Genomic DNA, 23,671 nt, shown 5'->3' with positions numbered 1-23,671 from the left:
TTCCAAACTTTCTATTTGCGTTTCTGGGGATAGAGGAGAGGTAAGGGGATAGGCCATACCCAACCTTTCAACCATCTCAGTACCCAAGGATGGGGAAAGGCCACCTGATATCGGCCTTCACAGAGGGTATCTTTTCACTGTGTCTTCACCTAGTAGAACAAAGCAAGTCTTTGAGGGTCTCTTGTTAGTGCACTAATCCCATTCATTTCACAGAGGCAGCACCTTCACGTATCATCATTTTTGGAGCTAGGACTTAATGAATGTATGGATTTGAGGGAGACACAAACAGTACAATAGGTGCCAAGACCATTCACTGGAGAGAAAGAATAATCATCCTTTAAAAATATTTAGTTGAAAGGCAGATTTATAGAGAGATTTAGAGAGATAAGAATGGACATCTTTCATCCTTTTGTTCATTTCCCAGAAGGCCGCAGTGCCCAGAGTTGACCTGGTCTAAAGTCAGGATCCAGGAGTCTTCCAGGTCTTCCAGTGGTTACAGCAATCCAGGGTCCTGGGCTGTCCCTTTGCTGTTTTTCCAGGCCACAGCAGGGAGCTGGATGGGAAGTGAAACAGCTGGAACACGAACCATTGCCTATATGGGATGCTGGCATCAAAACAGAGGCTAAACCTATGTTACAGCACCGCTATCAGAAAAATGATCTTTTCAACAGTGCTGGATAAATGGACAGCCATATGTGTAAGAATGAAGTTGGATAGTTACCACGTACCATATAAAAAAATTAGCTGAAACTGCAAAAGGAAAAACTATACAATAATAGAAGGCAATGTAAAGTTAAGGATTCTCAGATGACACCAAAAGCATGGGCATTAAAAAAAATTACTAGGTTGGTTTGGACTCTATCAAAATTGACACTTGTGGGGCTGGCATAGTGGGTAAAGCTGCTGCCTTCACCATTGGCATCCAGTATCTCATTTAGGCACCTTTTCATATTTTAGGTGCTCCACTTCCAGTTCAGCTCCCTGCTAATGGCTTGGGAATAGCGGTAGAAGATGGCCCAAGTGCTTGAGCCCCTGCTCATGTGGTAAACCTAAAAAGAATGACCCAGTCTCATTGTTGACTTTTGGGGAGTGAACCAGTGAATGGATGGTGTCTTTCTGCTACTTCCTCTCTAACTCTTTCAAGTAAATACATCTTTTTTTTTTTTTTTAAGTCTTTCATAGCATATCATCAAGAAAGGAAAAAGAATGGGAGAAAGTACTTCAAATCATGTAACAGATAAAGGATTTTTTTATCCAAAATATAATAAAAAAGAGAAAAATAATCCAATTTTAAAGTGAACAGCATACTCTTCTTGCCTGAGAGCCCCATAAGAATGACTGCATTTTTAAACCCTGTGTGAGAATCCTTAACACACCTTCAGCATGCCTAGGGAACACAAAGTGACTTCCTTAAGTTCTGTATTATTGTTGATCTTGCCACTCCAATCACGATACAATCTCTCTAGACTCCACTGACTGTCATAGTCCACCTTAGAGACTCCGCTTGCCTAAGTATTCACTGCCAACACATGGTTGGGGTAGTTGGTTGATTTGTTCTGTCCTCCATCCTCTGTTATGGTACCAGGTGTCCTCTGCAGACTCCAGTGTACTGCCATATCCTCCATGTGCACCTGGATATGCTATCCACTGTTCTGTCTAAACCAGTAAGGAGGTTCAGCTCTGACAGTTGCATTCCATCGTCAGACTATGGAACCTGCAATATTCTCCGTGATTGGGGTTCTGAGTCCACTGGTTCAGTTGGGAGGATCTCCACAAAAACTTTATCTGAGATGTTCCCAGACCTGATTCTTATGTATGCCTGTCAATACAGGATCTAGCACAGTCTGTTGCACACATTGGTAATTACAATTGCTGGGTCAGTTCTGTTTCCAGCCCTGTCTTCTATGCAAACCATTGGGTCTTGCAGTCCAGCCTGACCCTGCCCACCATACATTTGGTTCCCACGTACACTAGTGGGAGCTGAAGCCTAGTCAGAACAACCCGCAGTAAGCCCCACAAGACCCACCCCATGCTCTAGTTTCTGTGCTTGCCAGTATGTACAGCAGACTGTTTCAGTCTTTCCCATATCCCATTCAACTCTCATGTGTCAGTAGGCATTGAAGCCTAGTTCAATCCAACCAGCTCCACTATTCAGCCCATGCAAGTGCTGGTGGGTGCCACTCTATCTAGCCATGCCTGCTGCAGTCGTGGTTCTCAGGCTCACCAGTGGGAGTGGCAACCCAAGAGGGAGGTCTCCACTGTTTCCCTAATGGGCCCACTCCCACTCCTGGATCTTGTTCTTCCCAGGTGGTTCTGCAGTTTAGCTCAACAGAGTCTTACCCCTGTGCCAGCCTCTGCCAGCTGATGCTGTGGCAAAGCCCAATCAACCCTCACCCACTCTGGCTTACGCATCTACCAGTAGGTACAGTCCGCGCAGCCTGGCTTGTTCCAGATCCAGCTTATATGCAGGCTACCAGGTGTTGTAGCCCTGCCCAGTCTGGTCTGCTCCCAATCCAGTTCTCATGCTTAACACTGGGACTAGTGACCCCACAGGGAGCTCCCTACAGCCCCCTGCCGGGTTCACCTGTTCTTCCCCTTGTCTCAGATGTGCTGGTTTGGCACTGCAGCTCAGTCTGGCATGGCCAACTCAGTTTAGCATGGCTGGTGAGTGCTGTAGTCTGACTCAGTCCGGCATGTCCCCAGTTCCAGCTCATGCTGGTGGGGACTGTGGCCTAGCCAGGCCTGCCAAGCACCCAGTCCCAGCCCTAATGTGAACTGGCTGGTATTGTAGCCCTACCAGGCATGACCCACATGCCATTCTGGCTCTAATATTTGCCATCAGGTGATATGGACTGGCCTAGCCTGTCTTTCCCCTGACCTGAGCCAAAGGTAAGCCTGTGGGTACTGTAACATGGCCTGGTCTGGGCTACTCCCTATCATGGTTCTTGCACTCACCTGCAGGGACTGTGTCCCTACAGAGGAGCTTCTCAAGCTCCTCCATCAGAACCTCTCCCAATGCCAGATCTGTACCCACGGTGGGCTTATGGGCCAGCCCTACTTAGTCCACCTCCTGTCCTGGCAGGAACAGTAGTTTTCCTGACTGACCCTCACCCATTCCAGTTCTTAATGTTGGGTGCTACAGCCCAGCTAGGCCTAGTCCACAACCAGACACAGCTCATGCATGGCTCAGCAGGGGCAGACACCTAGCCCAGCCTGTTATACCCACCTTGGTTCTGATGATCACCAGTTGGTGCTGGAGTCTAACCCAATCTGGCGCACGCTAGACCCAGTCCACACTTGTGCCGAAGGGCACTGCAGACATGTCCAGACCGGATCGCAGCCCTCATTCCAGTACCTGTGCTCACCAGTGGGACCCACAACCCAGCCAGGGTGTTCCCTTAGCTCCCCAACCAGGCCTGATCCCAGTCACAGATCCTGCACATGCCAGTGGTTGCTCTGACTCAGTTTGGCATAGTCTCTCCTGTCTTGGCCCTTGTCTTTGAAAGATACAGCCTGGCGTAGTCCAGATGATCCCCAGTCCCAGCTCTCACTGACAGATGCTGCAACCTGGTCCTGCTTAGTCTGCTCTCATCCCTGGTACATGCAAACCAGTAGGTATGGCAGCCTAGCCCAGCATGACCTGCACTCCATCCTGGTTTCTGTACTTGCCAGTGGGCTATCATTTGCTCAGCTCTGCCCAGTCTGTTCCCCTCCAAAACTAACTCACACACTTACTTATAGACAGAGCTACCTTGCCTAGCCCACCCAACACCCAGGCCTGAACCATGTGGTTATCAGTAGGAGCTATGACCCACTAGGGGAGTTGCCCAGGTTCTCCCCATTCGGGACACTCCCAGACCCAGATGGTGGCGGTTGGTGGAGACATATGCCAGAACATGCCCATAGGCGTTGAGATCCGTCTCCGGCATGGTCACTGGACAGAGGAAATTCTCAGACCTCGGACTTGGACAAGCCCAGGACCTTCCCCGCATCAGCAGCGATAGATGGGGTTCTAGGATCCCCAGCAGGCAGCGTGGTGTGGCACCGGTTTTCCCAGCCACAGCCACATGGTACTTGCTCCACTCCACTGCTCAGACTTTCCTGGACTAGAGTTTTAATAACTTGTTGCAAAGTGATTGAACCTTGAAAATATGCTAAGTAATTCCTGTAGCAAAGGATTGCATGTTTTATGCTCTGATGAAATGTCTGGATTGGAAGTGATAGCTACACAACACAGTATTTCTTTTTGAGGTAATGAAATGCTGTAAAATTTACCTCGGTTATGGTTGCATACAGCTGTGATTACACTAAAAACTTGTTGAATTACATATTTAATTGAAATTGTTAAAGTAACCATTTTGGATGTTCTGTTGAGTGAATCTGGGTGTGTGTATGTTTAAAAGGCTGAGCGCCTAGAATAGTAGAACTAAAGACAGTAAGCTCAACTGTTCTCTTTGCTGTCTTACAGAAATCATGTCGACCCCCGGAAAAGAGAACTTTCGCCTCAAAAGCTATAAGAACAAATCTCTGAATCCTGATGAGATGCGAAGGAGGAGGGAAGAAGAAGGACTGCAGCTTCGCAAACAGAAAAGGGAAGAGCAGGTAAGTCCTTCCCCTTTGCAAAGAACTTAACGTTGTTACAGCTTCCTTAAAATTTCATTTTTATTTTACTTGAAAGGCAGAAAGAGAGCTATAAGTGTCTTGCTGGGTCTTTACCTGAATGCCTGCAGTACTGTTTGGTGTTGTAGCATAGTGCTTGTGACATTCACATCCTAAATGGACACTGGTTCAAGTCTTGGCTGCTTCAGACTAAATCTCAAAGAAAAAAAAAAAAACAGTAGCAACAACAAAAGTCTACAGTAGCCAAAGCTGGGCCAGGTGGCAGCTGGGAGCCTGCAATACCCAGGCACTCCATATATGATGTGTGTGTTTTCATTGGTATCTTCACCACTAGGCAAAATTATTTCCCTTTACTTCGCTTCCTCCCTCTATTGTTCCCTTCCTTTTTTCCTTTCTTTCTTTCTTTGTTAAGATTTATTTATTTTTATTGGAAAAGCAGATTTACAGAGAGAAGGAGGTACAGAGAGAAAACTTTTGTCTTCTGCTTCACTCCCCAAGCAGCTGCAAAGGCTGGTGCTGATCTGATCTGAAGCCAGGAGCTTCTTTGGGTTTCCCATGTGAGTGCAGGGTCCCGAGGCTTTGGGCCATCCTCGACTGCTTTCCCAGGCCACAAGCAGGGAGTTGGATGGGAAGTGGGGCCGCTGGATTAGAATCAGGCCCATATGGGATCCCAGTGCATTCAAGGTGAGGACGTTAGCTGCTAGACTACCGTGCTGGGTTTCCCCACCCCCAAAGTTTAAAAGTATTTGAAGTAGACAGTATAATTAAAATATTTTGAATTAGTAAGCTTGCTAATCCAGTGTGAGTAGGTAGGTGGATAAAATGTTTGTGTAAACCTGAGTGCTCCCTGGTACTGTTAGTTATAATTTTTGATGTGACCAAGTTGATAGACTTACAGTGAACTTTTTTCATTGATAATTTGGTTAATAACTCCAGACAGCTTGTAGCCTATGAATAAGATAGTCTACAAATTATGATTGTTTGGGCAGTTTTTCCTTTTTAAAAATAATACTTTCATGCAATATATGCACATAGTTGAATAAGTTGAATAATGCTAAAATACATGAAAGCTAGCCAGCAGCTTTCTTGAGTGAACCACTTTTCAGCTCTCCTTAGACCCAATATGATTTATACTGATGGATAATATTTGTATATTGTCACGTATCTCTGTTAGTGTGAAATTTTGTCATTCAGCATGAAAATTAGATTATAATGAAGCTTGAGCTCTTCTGAAGGTTTCTGAATAGCTGCAGTGCGTTGGACTGATTTTGACTGGTTAGCCTGAGGAAGATCTCTTAGTATGCTCTTCTTAGAGAGCATTTGTGGCCACAGTGGGGCCACAAATACAAATGAGTGTCTATGGGCCTGGCAAGGTGGCACAGTGGTTAAGGTCCTCGCCTTGCGCGTCCCGGAATCCCATGTGGTCGCCGGTTCTAGTCCTGGCGGCCCTGCTTCCCATTCAGCTCCCTGCTTGTGGCCTGGGACAGCAGTTGAGGACGGCCCAAATCCTTGGGAACCTGCACCTACGTGGGAGACCCGGAGGAGCTCCTGGCTCCTGGCTTTGGATTGCGTTCTCTTGGGGAGTGAACCATTGAGGGAGGATCTTCCTCTCTGTCTCTCCTCCTCTCTGTATATCTGCCTTTCTAATAAAAATAAGTAAATCTTTAAAAAACAAACAAACTAAATAAACAAAACAAATGAGTGTCTGGACAGTGCCCCAAAGAACAATATAACCTATCGTGGTTAGCCAACTTTTAAGTCCTTATACTGCCCATACCCTTAGCATCTGTCCTGTTAGTGTAGTTAAATTTGGTATGTATGTATTTTTTGCTGAGTAGTAAATTCTTTTTTTTTTTTTAAGATTTATTTTATTTTTATTGCAAAGTCAGATATACAAAGAGGAGAGACAGAGAGATCTTCCGTCTGGTGCTACGCTGATTTGAAGCCAGGATACAGGAACTTCTTTCCAGGTCTCCCATGTGGGTGCAGGGTCCCAAGGCCTTGGGCCGTCCTCGACTGCTTTCCCAGGTCAAAAGCAGGGAGCTGGATGGGAAGTGGAACTGCTGGGATTAGAACCGGCGTCCATATGGGATCCTGGCGTGTTCTCTCCTCTCTGTATATCTGACTTTCCAATAAAAATGAAATAAATCTTAGAAAAAAGAAAAGAATTCTGCTTCTTATGGACACCATGTAGTTTATGAAGTGTACAAATATTCCTTGTGATTGCTTTAGGATTTATATTGTGTGCTTTGAACTTACACAGTCTCTTAACGGACATTGTGCCATTTTGTGGTTTGTACTTCCAAATATTTGTTATTTAAAACCATCATCTAATATTTAACTTTAAATTGTCTATTATTTTTTTGTGCGTTATGTTTTCTTTTTTTTTTAAGATTTATTTATTCTATTCGGAAAGGCAGATATACAGAGAGGAGAAGAGACAGAGAGGAAGATCTTCCCATCTGATGGTTCACCCCCCAAGTGAACACAACGGCTGGAGCTGAGCTGATCCGAAGCCAGGAGCTCTTCCTGGTTTCCCACACAGGTGCAGGGTCCCAAGGCTTTGGGCCGACCTCAACTGCTTTCCCAGGCCACAAGCAGAGAGCTGGATGGGAAGCAGGGCCGCCGAGATTAGAACTGGCGACCAAATGGGATCCCGGTGCGTGCAAGGCGAGGGTTTTAACCGCTACACTATCATGCTAGGCCCTGTCCATTATGTTTTCAAAGGATCTTTGCTGAGAGAGAATTCAAGTGCTCACTCATCTAAAGTGTACAGTTCAGTGGTTTTCATTCACAGCTATATAGTTACTGAGCGATTTTTAAATAAGATTTGTTTATTTAATTGAAAGGCAATTAGACAGCAATTTATGCTCAAGCTGTTGATTCACTTGACAAATGACAACAGTGATTAGGGCTGGGCCAGCCAAAGCCAGGAGCCAGGAATTCCATCTGAATGTTTCTCCTAGGTGGCAGGGTTTCAAGCACCAGGGCTGACTTCCAGTGCTTTCCCTGTTGTATTAACAGGGAATTGATTTTGAAACGAGAGTTGTTGGGCTTGAACTGGCACTCCTATGTTGAGTTTGGTACACAGACAGTCTAAGTTACTGTGCTACATGCCAGGCCTGTAATTGAGAAGACTTGTAACAACTCAAAAAGAAACTCTGCTCACTAGAAGTCCCTCTCCTTTCTTGCTATTTTTTATTGCTCCAATCCTGCCCTAATCTATTCTGGACATTTTATATATAGTCACATGGTATATGTTCTTTTGTGACTATTGTCTTTCTCTTTTCAGAAGATTAATGCATGTTGTGACACGTAGCAGTATTTCATTCTATCTTTTTTATTTTTAAAGATTGATTTGTTTTTATTGGGATGGCAGATATACAGAGAGGAGGAGAGACAGAGAAAGATCTTCTGTCTGCTGGTTCACTTCTTGCTCTCATAATCCAGTATCCCTGCATTTCTAGATCTGCTTATCTGATACTTGCCCTTTTTTTTTTTTTAAGATTTATTTTTTATTATTTTTTATTGGAAAGGCGGATATACAGAGAGGAGAGACAGAGAGGAAGATCTTCCGTCCGATGATTCACTCCCCAAGTGAGCGCAACGGCCCGATGCTATGCCGATCCGAAGCCAGGAGCCTCTTCCGGGTCTCCCACGTGGGTGCAGGGTCCCAAAGCTTTGGGCCATCCTAGACTGCTTTCCCAGGCCACAGGCAGAGAGCTGGAAGGGAAGCGGGGCTGCCGGGATTAGAACCGGCGCCCATATGGGATCCCGGGCGTGCAAGGCGAGGACTTAACCACTTGCGCCACCGCGCCGGGCCCGACTTGCCCTTTTTTTGATCATGTTTTTTAACCTTTTAGTATGTGTGTTTGCCTTGTATTTTTTTTTTTTTTCCATAGCTGGATGTGACCAACTGTAAAAAGAACTGTTTTAAATTAGAAATCTTTGGTAAGGTATTTTGGTGTTGGGATGGCGCTGGCATCCTCGTCTGAGTTGAGTAGTGTTCCTCCTGCTTCTGTCTTCTGTGCATCTGTGAAGTGCTGTCTGTGTAGGTCTTCCCTCTGCACTACCCTTCCTGTGGATTCTAGATATCCAAGTCTCAATTCTGAACTCTGCTCAACTCAAGGCCCCTCTGAGCTGTTTTGGTGTCAGCCTTTTGGCCCGCAGTTTGGAAGCTCTTGCTTAGGTGGTTCATTGGGGAAGATCTTTTTTTTCCTTTATTTTCTTCTTCTTGGCTTTTTACATTTTAGCTCACTGCCTAATGTTGCAGTGTCTGAAACACATTTTATCAGTTTTTGCCTGCTCTGTAGTTGTTCAGGATGGTGCCATCCAGTGCTCTGGGCACTTTGCTGGTACAATTAAAGGTAATGTTCACAGTTGTCAGTTGTCACTGGTGGCTGAACAGCCGGAAGGAAAAGCTTCATTCTGCCTTCCAAGATGGGTAACATTATTGTGGTATTTTTGTTTTTATTTTTCCTCATGTATTGAGATTATCTTGTGGCTTACTTTACATTAAAGGATGCAGGGGAATGGCCAGGCATGTCCTGATTGCTTTTCCTAACCTTGAACTGGTTATATCTTGCAGTATCAGACCTCTCTTAGTAAGTTTTACCTCATCAGGTATTCACTATAGCACATCATAAGATTTCTATGTATTAGATTATAGGATGAAATCTGAAGTAGTTTCCTGTCAAGAAAGGCTGAAGACAGCAAAGCTTAAGTATTTTAAAAATGATTTTCCAACAACTCCATCACTGTTCCCTCTTGAGGGAAGGCTGCTTAGAGTTTGGATGTTTTAGTCCCTTGTTTTAGTATTACATGACTAAAAGTCCTCTATTTTTCAGTTATTCAAACGAAGAAATGTTGCCACAGCGGAAGAAGAAACAGAAGAGGAAGTTATGTCAGATGGAGGCTTTCATGAGGCCCAGATTAATAACATGGAGATGGCCCCAGTAAGTGAGACGATAAAAGCGGTCTTTCCAGTGATTCTGTCAAGAAGAAAAGAGATCTCTTTTTTGTTTTAAAGGTTAGATGGCTACAAAAAGTACTTGGCATTTCATCTTTAAGAAGCCACACAATACATCTCATATTTTGTTAAGAATTTATTATATTTTTTGGATATAGTCAAGCAAAAATAAATATGAAGATTAATACATCTCTAAAACTTACAAAGGAATTAAATGTGCTGAACAAGTATCTGTCAACTCAAAAATAAATCAAAAGGTGATTTGACTATCTTTCCAAGAGTTAAAATGTAATTACAGCGTTATTGATTAAAAGTTAAGTAGAACATGATACTTTAAAGGAATCAGTTTGTTATGCATTTCAATTAAAGTATAAAATTAAAAATACTGATTCTGAATCAGTATCTGAGTGATCACTGATCAGAATTTTTAAAGTATTTTGTAACCTTTTAAAATTACATTAAAAAGCTATCTTTTTTGTTTGTTTCTCTTTTTTTCCCATGGTGACTACTGTTAATTGATTTTTACTTATCTGTTTTTTTTTTTTTTTTAAGAATATTTGTGTTTCCTTGGATCTTTTGCAGACAGTAGCAACGATCTCTGATTAATGTGAATCAGACTTATTTTGGAGTTGGTATGGGAATGCAATTTTCTTGGGGTCAAAGTGTTAACAGACACAGTTATTTTGTAGCATATTCTTCAGGAAGTTAATTTTCCAATTTTTATTTTAAAATGAGAAGCGCTTGATGGATTATATTAGGCAGAGAGATTGATTTTAATAAAAAGGTTTGTGATTAGGAGCTAGTACGTTTGAAATTTATATGGCAAGCTGGTGGCTGTAACTTGAGGTTTCAGTCTTGAATTTTTTTTTTAATAGACCCCTTAGTCTTGGCTTTTAAAGCTTTTAGCTCCATCCTGGTCTCCCACATGCATGGCAGGGCCCCAAGTAATGCCTCCCAGGACATGTTAGCAGGAAGTTGGATCAGAAGCAGAGGGGCCAGGACCCAAACGGGCCAACACTCTGGGATTGGGTGCCTGTGTCCTTGGAGGCCCTTTCACGGTTGATTTAATTGGTTATAACCCTGCATAAAATAAGAATTTTGTTCATTATCACACATGATTCTGAGAAGAAATAAATTATAATACTGAAGATGGGTGGTGGTAGGAAATACAAAGCTCTAATAAAAAAATGGTGAGATATTAAAAAGAAACTTGAATAAAACAAGAGAATAGAAATCTTACAAGTTTTAAGTGTCATTTGTTTTGTTTAGCAGTGGCTAAAATTAAGAATTTTACAGGACTATTGTTGTAATTTAACAATATTGAACATATCAGCTCCAGATGTATGTCTGTTGAGTAGTACATAGATAGGCAGGGTCTTGGCCTTCAAGGCGATTCCAGTATACTTAGGGAGCCTAGACAATAACTAGCTAACCAAGAAGAACTTAACGGGACTGAAATAGGGTGATGGGTGATGTGAGATATGGGGGCTTTTTAAAGGCTGTCAAGCTGACATGTAGTTTGTATAACATAGCTAGCCATGTGATGAGCAAGGACAAGACTCCTAAGCCCCTGGTCTCAGTATTTCCTGCTGGCATTACTTTCCCTTATATTCGAGTATTACAAGGAGTTTGACTTAAACTACCTGTAAAGATTGTCCTAAGTTCATGTAATATTTGGATTATTCTGAGTAACTTTGCTGTAATTTTATGCTTTTATTTTCCTTTGAGCTAAGATTGATGTTTAATTATGTTTGTTTTTTGTTTGTGATCTCAGGGTGGTGTTATTACTTCTGACATGATTGAAATGATATTTTCCAATAGCCCAGAGCAGCAGCTTTCTGCCACACAAAAATTCAGAAAACTGCTTTCAAAAGGTGAGAACTGAATGTTTTTTAATCTCTCTAGTAAACATTCATTTCCTGTTATTATTTTTTATATCATAAATTATATGTTTTGGAATATGTTAATAAAATAACGTGATGCATACAGATATGTATACTTACAAATTGTGTATAATTGCATTATTGTCATTGTTTAGATATATTAGAAATTATAGTAGCAACATGTCATGGTAATTCAGATTGAGAAATTTGCTTTTTTTTTTTAAGGAAAAAATAAATAATTTTAATGTTAGTAATTTATCATTGAACGTTAAGTATATATATTTGTTGGTGGGCAAGATAACTTCTTTATTTGGAATGTGTTTGTTACATTAGACTAGTGAAAAGAATTCTGAATCATTTTAAAATGTTCTTACCAGATACCTAAACATATCAATAGTATTGTATGGTTGTTTAGTCATTCATGTTACTGAAACTAATATATACCTTGAAGTTAGCTGAAATCAAAGCCTACCGCCATGAAAAGAAAAAAGGAAATTGTCTTTTCAGGAGTCTGCTGCTTTCCTGAGTGTAATCATTTGCTGGCACCCTTTTTGACAATATGGTGATTAGAATACAGTGCTCCAGGTCTGTGGTTTGTTAGAGGGTGGGATAAGGGAGCTAGCAAGATGCAAGGAAACATAAGTTATTTTGCTAGTTGTGATACGGTAATGGCTTATTCTGTTTTCAGCAGACTAAACTCATTAATGCTTTTCTTTATGAACTGTTGTAAGATTTTGGCAGTAAAGTCATGGGCTTTCTTTTTAAGATTTATTTATTTTTAGTGTATTTGCTGTTGAAGCGAGCACAAGATCTTTTTATTTTTAGAGGAAAAACAGATTTACAGAGTAGGAGAGACAAGAGATTTTCCATCCGCTGGTTCATTTCCTAAATGGCCTCAGCAGCCAGAACTGAGCCGATTTGAAGCCAGGAGCTTTTGGATCTTCCATGTGGATGCAGGGTCCCATGGCTTTGGGCCATCCATCACTGCTTTCCCAGACCACAAGCAGAGAGCTAGATGGGATGTGGAGTTAGGTAAAGGGCATGTCATTCTAGCCCTATCCAAATTAGCATTGAGCCAGTTGTTAATCTCCTTTTAGTGAAGCATGGATTTGGTTCAGAATCTCCCAGTTAGTCCTGTGATGTAGCTGTCATTTTTGGATCTTTGTGCATTTCCTCAAAAACTAAAACTTGTTACATCTGTTCCTGACGTTGTTCGTGAGGTTTGTTACCTCTGAAGTTTTTATTGAGTGGCTCTGTCTATAGGGCACTGTATTGTCATAGATGAACATGAACTTAACCTGCAAAGTCAGGCTGAGGAAATCGTTGCTGATTTTTGCTTAACCACTACCAGTGCTAAGTTAATTTTGAAGCACATGAAACTCATTAAATGCAATTTTTTTAAAGATTTATTTTTATTATTTTTTTATTGGAAAGGCGGATATACAGAGAGGAGAGACAGAGAGGAAGATCTTCTGTCTGATGATTCACTCCCCTAGTGAGCGCAATGGCTGATACTATGCCAATCCGAAGCCAGGAGCCTCTTCCGGGTCTCCCACATGGGTGCAGTGCCCCAAAGCTTTGGGCCATCCTGGACTGCTTTCCCGGGCCACAGGCTGGAAGGGAAGCGGGGCTGCCGGGATAGAACCGGTGCCCATATGGGATCCTGGGTGTGCAAGGCGAGGACCTTAACCACTGCGCCACTGCGCCGGGCCCGCAATTTTTTTTTTAAACATAAGCCACATCTGGTTCAGGAAGGGGCCAGAAGGAAATTAGCAAATTCTGGTACTAGGTATCTGATATTATTTTCCCCTGCTTTGTAAGATTTCTAATATATTGGAGACATTTTTAATTTTTCAAAATGTGACCATCCTTCATTCTCATGTTAAAGATTAACTTTGTTGTGAAACTTCAGAGTAGTCGCATCTCAACACAGTGAACCCCATTTTATTATTTTTTGGGAGTAGATTTCCAGCATGAAAGAAATAGACAATGAATGAGGAGGAGTGTTATGAAGTAATTTTGATATATAAAAAGTGTGCATTGAAATCAAAGGGCTGTTTTTCTTCTTTTGTTTTGTGGGGAAACAGAGCCTAACCCTCCTATTGATGAAGTTATCAGCACTCCAGGAGTGGTGGCCAGGTTTGTGGAGTTCCTCAAACGTAAAGAGAATTGTACATTGCAGGTGCGAACCATTTTCATTCTTGCCTAGTAACTTGATTTACTGTGAATTCTTATTTTAAAATACAAGTTTGTTACTTATTTTAAATGTTTACAAAGGTTATGTTTATAATAGTATTTCTTACAACTACATTGCAAGTTACCTTGATAGCTCTGTTAACATGTAGGCATCCTCAGGATTTGTGTCACTTTTGATAATGTACCATGTTTATCATGATTTGTGGTAATACTGTTCTCATGAGGAATTGCTTGTGTAAGAGGTTCCATTTTAGATAGAAACCTAAGTACAGGCTGCACGACGTTTGATGTAAGGAAGTGTTAAGCTCTGTTAGTGTTTTTAGAGTAATTCTAATGTGGGCCAGATCAGAGTCCTTGATTCCCAAGCCTGGTTCCCCCTACTGCAGAAGACTTGACAAGGACATAGCCTTGCCGGTGATCTGTCCTTTCTGCTATGTCAGTTCAGTTCTTAAATACTCAAGCCTATAGGGATTCCCGGAGGAAATCGCTAACATCTGGATTGGATAGTTTTTATAATAAAGGGAACCAAATGTCAGTTGACTCACTTTGCAGGTTACTAAGCTGTATTGTTTCCCCTGAATACAGTTGGACTTTTAGTACACTGGTTGTTTTTCAGTAACTAGACTTCTTCTAAGTTGCCAACTGAATCAGTATCTGTTATTGACATACCTGTGATCCCTAAATTGCTACAATTAGTTCTCATGGCAAGGGTGCAGGTCCTTCAGAGGGACCCTAAGTGTAAAAATTGGTTAAGTGCCAAGTAGATCACAAAGTGAGATTATTTTTCTGAGCAACCATTTGTCAATAGCAAGTTAATTTGATGATAGTTCACTTTTACCTCCTACCCCTCCCTTATGTTTGTCTCTCTTCCGGCTGCTATCACATTGAATTGGGGCCTTTCTGTAAGCAATGGCCACTGGCCCCAGGTTCCTTTCTGACCTGGCTGCTGTCGGGTGTCCGTAAGCCTTGATGCTTCTGTTGTGAGATTTGCTCTCCTTTCCTCTCCTACCCTCTGTTTTCCTTCTTTCACATCCTTGTTGCAGTGATGACTCCCTTCCCGAGGAAAAGCAGGAAATCCAGAAAAGGTAGAGTACTTGGATGTCCTTTCAGTTTTTCTTCTCCAGTTCGACATTTACCAGTCCCATGTTCATTTGAATTAAGATTCTGTTTTGCTAGCTGCCTCCTGAATTGTAATTCTGGTCCCCATCCAAGGCCAGGATCACCAGAAACCTGAATGATCACCTTCACCCTGAGAGCAAGGAGAGAGAGACTTAAAAAAGAGAGGAAATCCAGCACTCGACACTGCAGAGAACAGAGCCTGAGTCCTTGTAAGCAGCTTGCCCAGAGATCCAGGAAGACCCACTGAGGTGCCTTATTGCAGTTTATCTCTTAAAGTACTTTGTAGGAAGAGGGAGGCAGGGATGTGTATCATTCTATTCATTCTGAAAACTGTCTTTTAAATCTTGTCTCTGAGAATGAGGAGTTAAGAGATAACTCAGTTTATTTCTGGATCTAGCAGTTATTAACAGGTCGTAGAGGTCTAGCTTCTTAATACACTAATGAAAGATGATATTAACTTCCAGATCTAAAATTAAAAAAAAAGTTAGCCATGTGTTTTTCCGTTTTGTATTGTCAAAAGAGAGCATTATGTTCTCAGCGCCCTCTCCTGGTTGACACAAGTAAATCCTATCTTGAGTCAGTACTGCTATAACTTCTTACATAAACAATAAAGGTAAAAATCTGACATCATAACACAAAAAGGTAAAAACCTTCAGAAATCTCTAATTTGTTTCTGTCCAAATTTTAAAAATTTCGTTCCGTGCAAACTAATAAAAGGCTAAAAGATCTAAAGATGGTCCCTCTAGAAGTGACCACCTTACGAGTTTTACCTTACATATTCTAAAACAGTGAAATAGCCAGAAAACATGTTTGATTATCCAGCAGGTGTCATTTCCAGCTTTTCTTCTGTGCATTTTTAAGCACAGTGTGGTGTCCTTTATGTGACTAATGGGTAACCTTGGCCATCTCAGAAGCTGGAAAAGCTTCTGTCTTCCTGGAGAATACTGGCCTTCTTGGTAATCCTACCTGCTTCCTAGAAATAGGAGTAGTGACTCTTTGAAATAAGGCTTTGCCATTTCTTTTCCAGAATCTTTTCCCCTCCCCTACCTACCAAAGGCGATTTGGTGACATAACTCACTAATAAATTTGGTGGACCAACTTATTTCTTATTGTGTAGATGAAGAGCTAGTAATCTAGTGAAGGGTCTGTCTTTCTAGCTTCCAAAATCAGTGAGGCACCCCAAACCTGGGAGGTAGATATAATTTGCTTTGGGCATTGCAGGCCCTCAGTCGGAGAGGGACATGGGGATCTAGGCTTTGGGCAGCAGGTGGTGCCGTGAGCTGTGTGTTTGTAAAGCTCGGTGACAGCGAGGTCTCAGCCACACTTGAACCCTTGGCATGAGACTCGTCTGCTTTGTGTTTTATTCTTGGGCCTAGTTTGTTTTTTGAGTCCAGACCCAGTGTCTGCACTGCCTAACAGTGCCAAGATGGTGTATTCCCTAACCTGAAAGAAACATCACAACGCCTAGAAATAGGCCAGTTGCCTCCATTTCCAACCTTGATATGGGCACACCTCTGAAAATTGTGTATTAGAATTTGAATTAAGTTGGCATAGCTTCCCCCTTTCCTGCATTTCTTGTCTCCTCAAAGCCCAATGTGATAAACTGCAATAATCCTTCATCCTGCTGTGTCTTTCCCATCTCCATTGATCTCTGCCTTTGCCGGAAGGTCGCTCAGAGGACTCAGGCACTGTTCTCTGCAGAGTTTGATATCTGGGTTTACTTTTCTGATGTGAGCCTTTCTTTTCACTTGCTCTCCAGGTGAGCCTGGCATTTGCTAGGAGCCAGAGTGGAACCGACAAGGTGGTCAGCAACAGAGTCCTGATCCAAGTGGAGAAAGGGAACCAGGCGTACCTCAACCTGGAGTGGGAAACTTGATAGGAGGTCAGAAGTACTTCAGCTTTGAACTCTCACTTTCCTTATTGAAGGAACTGAGCACCGGAAGGTAGAGGATGAGAGAGGAAAAAAAACATCCAATCTCAAATGTGCAGATTTCAGCTGCAGCAAGTCCTGGACAGTGTGAAATAAATAATAGTGGAGTTAGAGTTTATAAATAGCTACAGCTGCTTGATAGGTTGTTTCCATATGATGTTATTCTTGGGATACTAAGAACATAATAGTTGAAAAGCGAAGGAAGTGAAGGCTTTATATTTGACCACTGTTTGCTCCTTTGGGTGATACTGTTTCTTAGATTCTTTTATCAGGTCACTAATATTCTTTTGAGTTGTGATTACCGAAATTAGTCTCCCAGCTTTGTGCATTTGCTTTTCTCATTAATTCTGGGCTTTCCTGTTTCAGAACTCTTACTTCACATTAAAATCTAATCCAAAGCTGTAAAAGCAAAAAATTACAAAAGATAATTTATCTTAGTGAAATACAGACTAAAATACAGTCTGTGACAAAGATAGTTATATAGTTCAAAATGCATCTGCATTTTATATATATGTATGTATATATATGTGTGTATGTATAAATGCTAAAGACACATGGATGGTTGCTTTCTCTGTCAGCTGGGTCTGTACTCAAGGGGAGAACTTTTTTCCTTTATTTTATGACACAGTTTCATAGGCAGTGGGTCTCCCCTCCCCTCCAAGGGGAGAACTTTATCCCACCACCTGCCCCTTTTCATAAGTATGCGCTAGTGTGTTACAGACACATGTGTGTAGATAAAGAATTTCACAAGATGATAATTGCAAAGTAGTATGTGTCCTGTGTATGATTTTTTTTTTAACGAAAATTTATTTATTTGAAAGACGAGTTACAGAGAGTGGCTGTTGGGGTCAAGGGGAGGAGTTAAGAGCGGGAGACAAGGGTCTCCTGGTTCATTCCCTAAAGGCCACAACAGCCAGTTAGGGCTGGGCTGAAGCCAGGAGTCAGGAACTCCATCCATGAGCCTGGGAAAGCGCAGAGGCTGGCCCAAGTCCTTGTGCCCCTGCGTCCACATGTGAGATCCGGAAGAAGCTTCTGGCTCCTGGCTCAGTTTTGGCCATTGGTGGCCATTTGGGGAATGAAGTTCAAGATCTGATCTCTTTCTCTTTCTCTTTTCTATCTGTAAATCTGCCTTTCTAATAAAAATAAATGTAAAAAAAGAAAAAGAAGAGATGTGGTATAGCTGGGATTGTACTGGCACTCTACTATAGGATGCTGGTATTGCATCTGGGGCTTTAACTTCCCCCACAGATGTTTACTCATAATGCCTTAAGTTTGTGTAAATCTGATAATTTTTTTGGTGACTTGCTGTTCTTTCCCTGATCATAGGAAGATTACTTTTTGATTTCTGTTCTTCAGTCTTTGTACTCAGATGTTATCATCTTAATACTACATAGCTATAGGACATTATTATTTTGATAGATGTTCTGATTTTCCATTTTTTTAATCGTGTTTTCAAACTGTCACTCCTTTTTCATGTTCCTAATCATTGTAACTATAACTATTTCATATATTCCTTATTTACTACCATGTATTTTGCATCACAATCTCATTATAATACTTCTATTCTTTGATACAGATAGGTATGTATGTTGATCATACTCTTTCAAGATTGCTCTTCCTCATAATTAGCTTATTTATTTGTTTCTTTAAGAGAGAGCAGAACAGAGCAGCGGAGTGTGTACACACTCATCCGCTGGTTCATTGCCCAGATAGCTGCAACAGTCCCAGGCCAGGAGCCGATGGAAGGAATCAGATCCAGTCCATTTCTGCTATACAGGTGTTAAAAACCTAGTGACTTGAGCTATCTCCACTGTCTGCCAGCCAGGATCTTAGCATCAAACTGAGTCAAAAGCAAAGCCAAGGGCCTGGCGCGGTAGCCTTGTGGCTAAAGTTCTTGCCTTGTATGTGCCCAGGATCCCATATGGGCACTGGTTTGTATCCCAGCTGCTGCACTTTCTGTCCAGCTCCGTACTTGCGGTCTGGGAAACAAGCTCAGGATGACCTAAAGCCTTGGGACCCTATATTTGCATGAGAGACCCAGAAGAAGTTCTTGGCCTCAGATTGGCTCAGTTCCGGCCATCGTGGCCACTTGGGGAGTGGACCAGTGGATGGAGGTCTTTCATTCTGTATCTCCTCCTCTGTAGATCTTTCCAATCAAAATAAATAAAGTCTCCAAATAATCAGTCAGCCAATCCAGTCAGCTATTAATGATCGCAGGCACTTTACAAGGGATATGAGCATTTTAACTGCTGCCAAAAACAGGCCGAACACCTGGCCTCAAAATGATCGTTCATTGACTTGCTTTCTGCTGTTGATTGAGCTTTAAGCCTACCTCTGATGAGACAGTTTGATTTTATACTCCCAGCTTGTGTTTTGGTTTGCTTAACTTTCTTAGCAAAATAAACTTGAATTTTAGGAACCACCCTGTACTTTTATTTCACATTTCCTGCCATTAAGACCCAAAACGTATGCCAGTGTTATGGGTGTGTCTCAGAAAGGAAACCACAGATGGACTTTAGAGTTGTACACCAGCTTAGGATGCTGGGTGTTAGTTCTCTTAAGCTGGTTCACTCCCCAAGAAGCTGCAGGGGCTGCGGCAGCACCAATCTGAGATTGGCCATGTGGAGCCTGGAACTACTTCTGGGTCTCCCATGTGGGTGACAGGGACCCAAGGACTTGAACTGGTGCCCATATGGGATGTCAGCATCAAATACAGTGGCTTTATCTACCACGTCACAAATGCCTGGTCCCTTAAATAAACTCATCTCTGTACTTCATTTAATACCTTCTCAAATTACGGGAAGCACTTAGGTGGCTTTTTTTTTTTTTTTTAAGATTTATTTATTTATTGGAAAGCCAGATATACAGAGAGGAGGAGAGACAGAAGAAGATCTTCCATCCGATGATTCACTCCCCAAGTGAGCGCAACGGCCAATGCTATGCCGATCCAAAGCCAGGATCCAGGAATTTCTTCCGGGTCTCCCACACGGGTGCAAGGTCCCAAAGCCTTGGGCCATCCTCGACTACTTCCCCAGGCCACAGGCAGGGAGCCGGATAGGAAGTGGAGCTGCTGGCAGACGAAACGCTCTTAATTACCCATAACTTCTATGAGGGCAGAGTACAAGAAGTCCATCATAATTTTGGCCTCCTTTTTCAACCGCCTTTCCCAAAGCAAAACCTGACATGCAGATCACGCCAGCCTCCTTGGGACACAGGACACTCGGGTCCTCCCCGCTCCCCCACACAGCCCGGGACACAGAGAGGGCTCCTCCAGAGTCGGTGACCCAGCCTAGGGGCAGGCGTCCGAAAGCACGGCAGCGACAGCCGGGAGGCCGCCTGTCTAGGCCACACTGCTGGGCCCAGCACTTAGGTGTTTAAGTTGTCCTTTAATTTTATGCCTCTAATTTCTTTTAACCTGCTCAGTATTTAAAATATGTTTTGCTCCTTCACTGTGATTGTGTTTTACCCATTTTGCACTAATGTCCTGTCCCCATTTCACCTTGTCCATCCTATAGAAACTATTTTATTTTTTTATTATGTGTGATACAAGGCCAAAAGTCATGTAAGGCGTTTCAGTGAGAAGTTTTTCCCACCCTGTTGTCCTTGTAACCCCACATCTCTTCTAAGTGGGTATCAAAAATGTTTATAATTTGTTGTGACACTTAGATAATCTACAGTGAATTAATGCGTGACTTTTTAACATTTTAAGGTGATACTATCTGATGCACACTGTGTGTTACTTTCTTTTTCTTCCTGTTTATACCTTGGGACATAGTTCTGTGTTAGCATGTGAGCATTCCCTTACCTTTTTATGATCTCATGTCAAATCACCCTTGAGCTGAAAGTTTAGACACTGATCATTTCTCTCAGCCGAAATATTTCTTCTCAGCATTCTTCTTTTAAAATTCAGACAGTGTTCAATTGACAGGCTGTATGTGAATGATGCTCTTATTAGACTCTGTGTGAAACAACTGTATTATTGTTAGAAAAAAGTCAAATCTAAAAGTTATAGTAAGATAATGGAACTTATTTTTATCTTTCTAGTTTGAATCTGCTTGGGTACTGACAAATATCGCTTCAGGAAATTCTCTTCAGACCCGGATTGTGATTCAAGCAGGAGCTGTGCCTATCTTCATAGAATTGCTCAGCTCGGAGTTTGAAGATGTTCAGGAACAGGTAAGAAATGAAAAGGAAGAGAAACAGATGAAACAGAAAATTTGTTTTTAATTTTTTTTGTTGTTGTTGTTTTTATTTGAAAGGCAGATATACAGAGAGAACAAGAGACAAAGGTCTTCCATCTGCTGGTTCATTTCCCCCAATGACCTCACTGGCTGGAGCTGAGCTCATCCGAAGCCAGGGATCAGGAGCCTCTTCTGGGTCTCCTACATGGGTGCAGGGTCCTAAGGACTTGGGCCATCCTCCACTTCTTTCCCAAGCTGTAAGAAGGCAGTGGGAAAGAAAGTAGAGTAGCCAAGACACGAACTGGCACCCATATGGGATCCTGGTGCTTGCCAGGAGGAAGATGAGCCAGTTGAGCCATTGTGCTCATCCCTAAAAATAAGTCCTGAATTCTTTAATTCTGTAGATAATACTTTTTTAGGCCATGTAACCGGTTACTGACATACAAATTTATCTTGCGGAGATCTCTCAGTTTAGTGTGACCGCAGTAGCAGGTTTCTGCCACTGTGTCCAGGAAAAGCCATAGAAAACATGGACTTTTGGAAGGTTGATGCCAGCTTTATGAAATTTGTACCAACAGATTGCTGCTAAAAGAGTGTGATTTTCTTTCACAGGTTTTTAAAGGTATATTTGACAGTGAATTGCATATATTTATTCTGCACAGTTGAATTTTGACATGTATGAATACACATAGAACCCTCATTATAAGAATACTTATATCCCTCACCCCAAGGTTAATGAGGTTATCTGTGTCTGATTGTTGTTCTTTGATTAAGTCATTTGAATTTCTGTCCTGTATCAGTCAGGTGTTACTTGGAGTGCTGCTTGGGGGGGGGGGGGGGCATGAGGTTCCATATAAAGATAATAGTGATTTGCTGACATGTGTGTTATACTTCTGTTTATTTGAACTTAAAAGTAGTATTAATATTCTTATCCCAATTCTACAACTGTTTGACTCCTTGGTGAGTGGAGGAGTGTTAATATTTATCCATGTATAAAATATTGGGTAACTACCATATAATTTTATCAAGTGTAATTGTGATATATTGGTATCTTTCTTGAGAGATTTATGAAGGAATAAATTATATACCTGTCCTTTATTAATACTTCCGTTATAGGCAGTCTGGGCTCTTGGCAACATTGCTGGAGATAGTACCATGTGCAGGGACTATGTCTTGGACTGCAATATCCTTCCTCCTCTTTTGCAGTAAGTTTTATTTCTTATGTTTTATAAATAAAAACATGAAATACTTTAGAAGAAATGATTCGAAAATCTTTGGAAATGATTTGGGGCTTCCTACTGTTTGTTGTTGTCTTGTCCAAAGCTTTTCTTCAAACACTTAACCTTAGTCACATCTGTCTTAGTCCAGTGATGACATTTCTGAATTAGCTACATTAGAATTAGCTACATTCTGAATTAGCTACAAAAGTTCTAGAGGAAAACTGCTTGAAGACGTATATTTATCAGTAGCATTAGTAGTATTTATGTGTGTTGGCAGGAAGTTAGTGTCTGTTACATAATTGAATAATACGCATTTTGCTTTTAGGTTATTTTCAAAGCAAAACCGCCTGACCATGACCCGGAATGCAGTATGGGCATTGTCTAATCTCTGTAGAGGGAAAAGTCCACCACCAGAATTTGCAAAGGTAACAGTTGTGCTTGTGTGGGAAATTAGAAAAAATGCAGTTACAGGAGTGGACGACCACTCACGTTTACAGAAAAATTATTTTGGTTACATTTAAAACAGTAGAACTTTATCGGTTTCCAAGAAAGGTGATTTGTTGCAGATTTATTTATTTATTTATTTATTTTCTCTTTTGTGGTTTTTTTATTGGAATTATTTTTCACTGCTATGAAAGATCTGTGAATTCGTCTTAAAACCTTAGTTTTAAAAGTGAAGAATCTAAAATACAGAATTTTCTAGTTCTTTTAACTTTGGCCTGCAAAGAGTGCATTTTGACAAAGAGCCTCAGTGTAAGAATCGGTGTATGCAAAACTGTGTTCCCTGAAATGATTTTCTTTGAGCTTTGACTGCTGCTTCTATGTAAGCTGCAAGATCACTAACAAACAGCATTCCTGTGGAAATGCCACTTGGTCCCTTGCTGCTTCTACAGGAGCGTGGCTGCTATTACCGTCTAACTTTTATTATTTAATATCATAATCAGACTGTCTTCCTTTTACAGGTTTCTCCCTGTTTGAATGTGCTTTCCTGGTTACTATTTGTTAGTGACACTGATGTGCTGGCTGATGCCTGCTGGGCCCTTTCGTATCTGTCAGATGGACCCAATGACAAAATTCAAGCAGTCATTGATGCAGGAGTGTGTAGGAGACTTGTGGAGCTACTGATGTAAGACATCTTTAACCAACTGTTTCTGACTGCCCCTTCTCCTATTATATTTGTTTGCTAATCGCTAATATTTAAGTATTAATTGTGTATTACACTGGTTGATGGTGCTTTAGGCTACTCTCTTTTGTTGCTTGTTATGTTTGTATCAGATTGTCTTGTTTTATTGAAACTTTTACAGAGCCTATCAGGTTTTTGTTGTAGCACTGGGAGCCTGAACTATAGTTTTAGCTAGTACTAGATAACCTGAGACCAACAAGTTGGCCTCAAAAGGCATATTGTCACTAAAATTGTTACTCTTAGTCTCTCCCTTTTAGGATTTAGAATAGTGTCAGGTATTGAATCTTATTGTATTCTGTTTCTAGTGCCTTAGAAGAGGAAGTGTCAGTTTTACTAAGGATGTACATCATTTTGGACTGTGTTTCAGATT

General features: G+C 41.6%; 1 protein-coding gene across 10 annotated transcripts in view; it reads left to right on the top strand.

Moving 5' to 3' along the window:
* Positions 1-23,671, top strand: part of KPNA1 (karyopherin subunit alpha 1) — a 49,698-nt gene that overhangs the window by 13,781 nt on the left and 12,246 nt on the right. For 5 of the 10 annotated variants that reach the window (XM_041003063.1, XM_041003064.1, XM_041003071.1 and 2 more), the window contains exons 2-9: positions 4,469-4,602; positions 9,468-9,575; positions 11,364-11,463; positions 13,560-13,654; positions 20,762-20,893; positions 22,015-22,103; positions 22,444-22,543; positions 23,081-23,244. In XM_041003063.1, the coding sequence (XP_040858997.1) occupies positions 4,474-4,602; positions 9,468-9,575; positions 11,364-11,463; positions 13,560-13,654; positions 20,762-20,893; positions 22,015-22,103; positions 22,444-22,543; positions 23,081-23,244 (917 nt within the window). In that variant the 5' untranslated portion in view covers positions 4,469-4,473. Of the gene's footprint in view, positions 1-598; positions 698-1,015; positions 1,021-2,394; positions 2,423-3,590; positions 3,616-4,468; positions 4,603-9,467; positions 9,576-11,363; positions 11,464-13,559; positions 13,655-20,761; positions 20,894-22,014; positions 22,104-22,443; positions 22,544-23,080; positions 23,245-23,671 lie in introns of those variants that run through there. The other 5 variants (XM_041003065.1, XM_041003070.1, XM_041003069.1 and 2 more) reach the window with 5 other exon arrangements.

Source organism: Ochotona curzoniae, unplaced genomic scaffold, assembly GCF_017591425.1.
Source record: "Ochotona curzoniae isolate NIBS_2020 unplaced genomic scaffold, NIBS_Ocur_1.0 scaffold_2587, whole genome shotgun sequence".
In the NCBI taxonomy this organism is placed as follows: Eukaryota; Metazoa; Chordata; class Mammalia; order Lagomorpha; family Ochotonidae; genus Ochotona; species Ochotona curzoniae.
Note: the sequence above shows the minus strand (reverse complement) of the source record. Positions and strands in the feature narration are given on the sequence as shown.